Here is an 8,233-nt window from a genome sequence, read left to right on the forward strand (position 1 = left end):
ACGTTTCTGGCAGACTGGGGAGATGCAAACTATATTGAAAGTTGAGTCACTATTCAGATATACTGTTCTGAAGCTTTTTGTACCTCCTGAGCTGCCTGGTCAAGAAGGAGTACACAGTAGTTCTTTTCTCACTGTCTTTAGGTAAGATTTGGTTTCTGTTTAAACTGTAAGTGAAATACCAAATGTAAATTAATAAAAAATTTCAGGGACTCACTAGATTGATGCTGCTTTGTTGAGAAATTACTAGTTCATCTTTTTTTTTTTTTTTTTTGTTATCCTAATTCTGACCAGATCATTTTTCTTATTAGCATTATTCAGGACTAGAAGAAGCTGTCTACAGGAACATCCAGGCATGCAAAGAACTTGCTCAAACCACCCGTACAGCTTATGGACCAAATGGTAAATAAATCTTAAAATTATTGCCACATTTTTGAGACAAATGCTATGTTTGAAAGCTAAACCTACCTTGAAAAAGGAAGCAACTATTTGTTTCTTGAGGAAACACACTGGATGTGCTCTGGAACTGTAAATATGTTCTTTGTGACTATACAGTCACATTTTATTTGTTAGCTCTTGAGTTATGTGCAGTGTAACTGCCTTTGCCAGATTTTTGTAGGAGTTCCTCTGCTGTCTTACTGCTATAGGAAAGACTACAAAAGTTAAAGGAAGATGGTAACTTGATAGATAGTCATAATGAGCATAACCATGATCATGTCCAGTCAGATACAGCAAAACAAAAGATGTTCTCCTGTATCGGTTAATTCAATAATGTGCCAATATTTCTGAATAGAAAACTGCTTATTTAGAAATTACTGATTACTCCTTCATGTAACACACTTCCAAGTATTATTTTGCAAAAGTCTTTTAGGTTCTTAAATTATAAATAGGGCTAGCCTCTCAATGTGTAAGATACACATGGAAGTTATGAAACAGTGTCTGTGTACAAAGTATTGTTTGCCTAATGAGTGATTTTTAAATTTTTTTTTTGTTTTCTCTGACAGGAATGAACAAAATGGTTATCAATCATCTGGAGAAACTTTTCGTTACGAACGATGCTGCTACTATCCTGAGAGAGCTGGAGGTGAGTTTTCTTGCTTCAGAAGGTGTCAGTTGTGGAGCAGCATTTCTGGTAATGGGCTGCTATGGTTCTGACTGTCAGTCACGAAATACATGTCACTCTGCCAGACGATATAGATATATCATTTTGTAAGTCATTTACCTCTTCCACTAAAAATGCATGTCACTCTGCCAGACGATTTACATATATCATTTTGTAAGTCATTTACCTCTTCCACTAAGTTTGAATGAAGTTAGTGGGTTCTATCCACAGTGGGGAATATAACTCTTCTGTAAACCAGCGTTAAGTAGGTGTAGGAGATGCTTAATAATTACCTACTTTTTTTTTCCCCCTAAAAAGCAGGGTAGGAGAGGCTAAGTCTAGAAATAGTGTTTTGAAAAAGTCTGAATGAAGTAGCTGTTGTGTTAATCTCTGTGTTGTTGGCTGCCATGTTCTCCTGTTATCCTAGAATCTATCAGTTGAGTTTAAGAAGCTGAGGATATGGCAGCATCCTCCTGTAAATACTGTAAAAGCATGGAAAGACTGTTCTGGCCTAACTTTTCCTCCTACCATCAAATTCATACTTGTGACACAAGAGACTTTATTTAATGGTAGAAATAGAGTAAGCATGAAGTTATTTCCTTACTGAATGCATTGTGTTAGTGTTCAGTATGAGTAGAATAACTGTGGAAGTCTCAGGTCTGTTTTAAAAGATAATCTGCAGACTAGTGACTGAATCTGATGAGTCTTGCATGTTACTTTCTGGTGTAAAATGACAGCTGCTCTAATGTTATTCAAGAATGCAATAAATAATTTGTATTTTTACTATTAGGGAAGTTAATTGAGATAATCTGTGCTGCTTTCTCTTCCAATTTTGTGCATTGTTGGTATCTTTAGATTCAATTTGAAATAAGAGAGCTTATACTGGATGCACAGAAAAGCCTGGAGCTGCAGTCCCAGGTGTACTGTTTGTAACTGAGATGTGTAACTTCTTTTGAAGGTCCAGCATCCTGCTGCAAAAATGCTTGTGATGGCTTCCCACATGCAAGAGCAAGAAGTTGGAGATGGAACAAACTTTGTCCTTGTTTTTGCTGGAGTTCTTCTGGAATTAGCAGAAGACCTTCTGAGGATGGGGTTATCCGTCTCAGAGGTGTGTTAGAGTGCCATTGCAATTACCATAGCTTGAATTCTTGGGTTATAGTATTGTGGATCATCTGCTTTCTTTTGAACTAATGCTTTAGATAAAGAAGTGTGTTTTGCTGCCTGTGAATGCTTGCTTCCCTTGTAAACTTTTGCATTTCTGAATGTTTTATGGCTCTTTGAAAAGGAAGTAGAAACAGTATGAATGGCTAGTGAAGTGTAGTGAATGTTTATTGTTTGCTGCACAGGTGATTGAAGGATATGAGAAGGCTTGCAAGAAAGCCCTAGAAATTCTTCCAGACTTGGTGTGCTGTTCTGCAAAGAACCTTCGAGATGTTGAAGAAGTGGCGTCTTTGCTGCACACTCCAGTGATGAGCAAACAGTATGGCAATGAACGTTTCTTGGCAAAGCTTATTGCTCAGGCCTGTGGTAAGTGGACAAGAATAGATGCATGAATGCATCTAAAAAAACTTGAGTAGGTTTGCTTATGGTCATTGCTGCTGTAAGAGAAAAGGTATGGTTAGTTTAACAGTTTGAATGGAATGGAATGCTTTAGCCTCTGACATGAGGGTAACCTTTCTCATGTTGAGCTCTTCATTGGCATTATAGCTCAGAAGGTGTGTGCTTCCTATTAAACATTTATAGAAATAGCTTTCTGGTCTTTTTAGTGCAGGAACTCATCTTACTCCTTTTTTTAGCGTTAGGAAGATGTATTGCACTTCAGATAAGCTGTTAGTAGTCTCAGCCACAGAACAATGGAAGCAAGACTGTATTTCTTTTGGATTCTGTTCTCTCCCTTTAGATTTCCAAGGAAAAGCTTTGTGTTTAGTTCCGGTGTTGCGCACAGAATATTCTGGGTCAGACTTCTCTCTTGAATGTACATATGTGAACAGATATTTAGACTTAATTAACTGAGCAGCCTGAGTGAATGTTGCTTTCTGACTACTACGTAGTAAAAACAAAATTTCTGTTTCTCTTGATGCCAGTTATTCACAGGTTACAACTGTCTTAAATTTAGGCAGGCATCTCAAACCAGTGAATTTTAGTACTTCAGAAAAATTCCAGCTGTTATTTATGGTATCATTGTTCTACTTAATTTATTAAGCAACACATATTCATTCTTTTTACCTTTTTAAATTTTTTTTCCATATTTTCCAAACAGTTTCTATTCTTCCTGATTCTGGTCATTTCAACGTTGACAATATCAGAGTGTGCAAAATTGTGGTAAGTTTGAAGTAGCTAGTTTTACTGTATCATTAAGGTAAACAGTTAAATGAAGGTTAGTCTTTGAAATCTATTCTTTTATTTAATATTATTTACTTTGAATATTAATATTGAAAGTAATGTAAAATGGGAGCTTGTAAGGCAATATTTGTTGTTGCTGAGTCTTATTTATGCTGCAGTGATAACTTAGGGTGTTCCATTCAAATGATTGTAATGTCTGCTTTTCATGCAGGGTGGTGCAGCTTTCTGACAATAAATGATCAGTAATATGATGTTCCCTCATTCATAGAACCATAGAATCACAGAACTGTTTGAGTTGGAAGCAACCTTAAAGATGTAAGGCAATATTTGTTGTTGCTGAGTCTTATTTATGCTGCAGTGATAACTTAGGGTGTTCCATTCAAATGATTGTAATGTCTGCTTTTCATGCAGGGTGGTGCAGCTTTCTGACAATAAATGATCAGTAATATGATGTTCCCTCATTCATAGAACCATAGAATCACAGAACTGTTTGAGTTGGAAGCAACCTTAAAGATCATCCAATCCAGACCCCCTGCCATGGGCAGGGACACTTTTCTGCTAGACCAGGTTGCTCAGAGCCCCATCCAACGTGGCCTTGGACACTTCTGGGGATGGGGCAGCCACAGCTCCTCTGAGCAACCTGTGCCAGTGCCTCATTACCCTCACAGTAAAGAATTTCTTCCTAATATCTACTCTAAGCCTGCTCTCTTTCAGTTTGAAGCCATTCCCCCTTGTTCTGTCACTATATGCCCTTGTAAAAATTCCCAGATTCCATTTATTTCCTTCCAGGGTGCTGGTATTTCTGCTTCCTCAGTACTGCATGGCATGGTTTTTAAAAAAGAAACTGAAGGAGATGTTACTTCTGTCAAAGATGCAAAAATAGCTGTATATTCCTGCCCTTTTGATGGTATGATAACTGAAACTAAGGTATGTTGAAGCTCAAAATAAGTTACATCTCTCTTTATGCTCATGTGCTCTTATTTTTAGACTTGACACTTGGTGATTGAGATATTTTGGTTAGTATGGAGTTTATTGATTTTAAAAAGTGAATAGAAAACATCTGAACCTAATTTTGCTTCACAGGGTTTTTGAGATTGGGGTTGTGGTGTTGGTTTTGTTGCATTACTTGAGCCAAACTGCATGCTCAAATGTGAACCTCGAGGTCATCTAAAAATACCATAATTTCCCATTTCTTTAGACTTGCTTTACCTTGTTGCCTAGGAAGGGTGTCAGTATTACAAAATCAGACAACTTGAGGTTTGTGGATAGTTTGGGAGAGAATGGTTTGTCAAAAACTTTTAGGCATGTGGTTTAAGGCTGAATTGATAACAGTCTATGTGTTTTACTAGGGCACTGTACTTATAAAGAATGCTGAAGAACTGATGAATTTCAGTAAGGGAGAAGAAAATCTAATGGAGTTACAAGTCAAAGCTATTGCTGATAGTGGTGCAAATGTAGTAGTAACGGGTGGCAAAGTGGCAGACATGGCACTTCATTATGCCAACAAATACAATCTTATGTTAGTCAGGTAAGTACTACAAGAGCAGAAAAACCTTTGTTCTACTACATTTATGAAATGTACTTGCTGTCTTGTCTTTTATCTGTTGAACAAATTGACAACAAAATATTGCAGACCACTTGTTCTTCTAGTGAGTGAAAATCTGACCTACAATTTTCTTATTTCAGAGCTTAAGTTTCCTGATAGAATTTCACCTCTGTATGACAGCTAATTGGGGAGTAATTTGCGTATATGTATGTGCATATGTAGATGTTATTCTGGTTTAAGTGTCTGTAGCACAGCTGAAATCAAGAATATAAAAATCTGTGGATCTAGTAAGGAGGGATGTGGTTTCAAAGGCCTGTGAGACTATTCCATAATAGTTTCTCCTCATTACAGTTATGTGATGGTTTAGCAATGAGGAGAGGCCTCTGTGCTTGTATTTAGAGATGGAAAAACTAATTCTTAGCACTTCTCTGTCATTTTTCTGTTTGGTTAGTTGTCTGATAGATAAGTAAATTAAATTTGTGCATAATATAAAGTCAGATTTACTAGCAGCAGCTCTCACAAAAATATGTGATCCTTTGTGTAAATTCACTGGTGGTGTCCAAAAACTTTGCACTTCTGGAGACAGAGCACGATTCTGTAATCTCTTGCATAATGGAGAAGGATTATTATAGAGGCATTTGTAAAGGTCTTTTGCACTAGAGGGTGAAGTTTGTTAATTTCCATGTGTTTGAACCTCTTACTTGCTTTTAAATTCTTACAAAATAGTCTTGGCACAGCATCTCTGAAAATAGATAATTATAACTCTAAAAAAATAATTGAGTAGGTTTTATAACTTGATGGAGTAGGTTTTGATCTCATAATTGGTTTATGAAATGCTGCCAGGTTTAGAGAATACTCCTGTATATGTTAACACTGTTCTCAAAACTTGTTTTTAAAGGTTGAACTCCAAGTGGGATCTGAGAAGACTCTGCAAAACTGTTGGTGCAACAGCCCTACCCAGACTGGTATGGACTTTTCAGATGATGAGCAGGAGGGAGAGAACTGATGAGCAGGTTCATCTCTTAACTCTTGTTTTTCTTTCCAGACTCCCCCTACTCTTGAAGAAATGGGTCATTGCAACAGTGTGTATTTATCAGAGGTTGGGGATACTCAAGTTGTTGTGTTTAAGCATGGTATGTATGTTCTGTAGAATTTCTAACACTGCTGTTCTAGAATTAAGATGCTCATGTATTTTACATCTAAGAGGCGTAACTCAGTAATGTGTGTGTCTGAATAGAAAAGGAGGATGGTGCCATTTCTACTATCCTCATTCGTGGATCCACGGACAATCTGATGGATGACATAGAGAGAGCAGTGGATGATGGTGTCAATACTTTCAAAGTACTAACAAGGGTAAGTAATGAGAACACTTGAGCTACCAAAAGTGAGCAGTGGATCAGTTTGAGGCACGACTTGTGCCTGCTTTGTGCTCATTTGCTCCAGAGGTTGTAGCAGGTATTTGTGTTACCTGCTTGGGAGCCTTCTGGAGGTGTAGAGAGGCTGTGTAGAAAAGATTGCTGCCAATGTTGTTGTGAATATAGTGTGCATAAAAAACATGCTCAGCATGTACTGCACTCAGTTTTCCAGTAATGAGTGTGTTCTTGAAGGTTGTTTAGTTTTACCACTTGCTAATGAGAGATCTTTCTTGACTTTTCTCTAAATGTTTCATAATGTTCCTTGGTAAACAGGCACAGGAAAAAAACTAGATAGCTTTGTCACTTGGGATCAGGAGGAACTGACTGGTTGCAGACTAAATTTCTAGTTCATTGGTGACAAGAAGTGCTGTTTCTGCATAATACAGATACGTTTTATGGATGGAAGAACTGAGTTTTATGGAGTTGTTTGGGTATTTTTTTTTTGAGCAGCTTTTGTGGACTTGAATATTCTTCTTTCCTTTTGCATTTTTTTATACAAAAGGAAAGCTTGTGTATTTACTTTGAAAATGGCATGCAAAAATTGGTAAAATTCCTGGTTGGTGCTTAATCTCCTGTACATACTGAGACATGCACATTGATTTAGACTACAGAAACACTGTGCATTTATGATTGTCTCCAGGAGCTGTTTGACTTAGGATGTATGATTGGTTTTTGGTTTAAAAGATCAGAGTTACTAAGTAAATGCTGGTTTGCCAAAGGATATACAAAATGCTTAATTTTAAACAAGAGGAAACAAAACCAAAACTCCAACACCTTGTGATACTTGTTGACATATTAAACTTAGTGTACAGTAGATTGGTTTCCTGCATATTTCCCACCAAATTAACAGAAAAGATGAGAAAAAAATAGGAATTCTATTATCAGCCAAGAGTTGAAATTGTTCAAAAGAATCAAGACATAAACCCCACTGTATTATTATTTTGCTTTTTACAAAATAACCTGTTTTTCTTCAGAGGTATTGGAATGAATGAGTAAACTCTGTAGGTTTCCCTTATAATGCATACTTGTTTTGAAGTTGATTCTTCTTAATTAGTCTGTGTGGAATAAAGTTCTAGAGCATTCTTGATAGAGTGTATAAACTCTAAAATGTAAAAATTTATGTCACACTTTAAGCAAGCTGCTGTGTTTTGGTGTGATCTTGTTCACAGGACAAACGCCTTGTTCCTGGAGGTGGTGCAACAGAGATCGAATTAGCCAAGCAGATCACATCTTACGGAGAGGTACAGCAAAGAGGCTTCTTGGCTTTTCATTTTTTATCACACATCTTACAAAAAAATACGCATGTTATTTTGTATCAACACATATATGTGTATTAATAAAAACTCTGGGGGAAAATGTGTCCCTATCTTACGGTTTTTGAAATGCTGACGTGGATTTCAACTTCACTTTAGACTTGTCCTGGGCTTGACCAATATGCCATCAAGAAATTTGCTGAGGCATTTGAAGCCATTCCTCGAGCACTGGCAGAAAACTCTGGAGTAAAGGCTAATGAGGTCATTTCCAAACTCTATGCTGTGCATCAGGAAGGGAAGAAAAATACTGGATTTGATATTGAGGTAAGTCCCATGTTACTTGGTGCTCTGCAGTACAGAGTTATATTTAAAAGTGCTTGTATCAGTGTGAAGTGTCGTATCGATCATTGGAAACTCTGCATTGCACTGTCTAGAATAATAACTTCTTAGAATTGAAATACTTAGGTGGGTTTTTTTATCAGCAAGCAGTGTAGTATAGTGCCTTATGGAGGAGGTGAAATGGTATACTGAACCAATGTGATGGAGAGTAGGTCTTCAGTAATGACTGATTTTGTCT

At 37.0% G+C, this 8,233-nt stretch overlaps 1 protein-coding gene across 2 annotated transcripts in view; it reads left to right on the forward strand.

Annotated features, from left to right (window-relative positions):
• The first annotated feature begins 314 nt into the window (after positions 1 to 314).
• CCT8 (chaperonin containing TCP1, subunit 8 (theta)) overlaps positions 315 to 8,233 on the forward strand; it is a 9,514-nt gene continuing 1,595 nt past the window's right edge. The window contains exons 1-12 of one of the 2 annotated variants that reach the window (XM_009069581.1): positions 315 to 399; positions 1,002 to 1,081; positions 2,058 to 2,207; positions 2,446 to 2,626; positions 3,360 to 3,421; positions 4,232 to 4,369; positions 4,792 to 4,970; positions 5,887 to 5,953; positions 6,034 to 6,121; positions 6,226 to 6,341; positions 7,573 to 7,644; positions 7,816 to 7,980. In XM_009069581.1, coding sequence (XP_009067829.1) covers positions 1,004 to 1,081; positions 2,058 to 2,207; positions 2,446 to 2,626; positions 3,360 to 3,421; positions 4,232 to 4,369; positions 4,792 to 4,970; positions 5,887 to 5,953; positions 6,034 to 6,121; positions 6,226 to 6,341; positions 7,573 to 7,644; positions 7,816 to 7,980 — 1,296 coding nt within the window. In that variant the 5' untranslated portion in view covers positions 315 to 399; positions 1,002 to 1,003. The remainder of the gene's footprint in view (positions 400 to 1,001; positions 1,082 to 2,057; positions 2,208 to 2,445; positions 2,627 to 3,359; positions 3,422 to 4,231; positions 4,370 to 4,791; positions 4,971 to 5,886; positions 5,954 to 6,033; positions 6,122 to 6,225; positions 6,342 to 7,572; positions 7,645 to 7,815; positions 7,981 to 8,233) is intronic. The other variant, XM_009069582.1, reaches the window with a different exon arrangement.

This window comes from Acanthisitta chloris, unplaced genomic scaffold (genome assembly GCF_000695815.1).
Source record: "Acanthisitta chloris isolate BGI_N310 unplaced genomic scaffold, ASM69581v1 scaffold10552, whole genome shotgun sequence".
In the NCBI taxonomy this organism is placed as follows: domain Eukaryota; kingdom Metazoa; phylum Chordata; class Aves; order Passeriformes; family Acanthisittidae; genus Acanthisitta; species Acanthisitta chloris.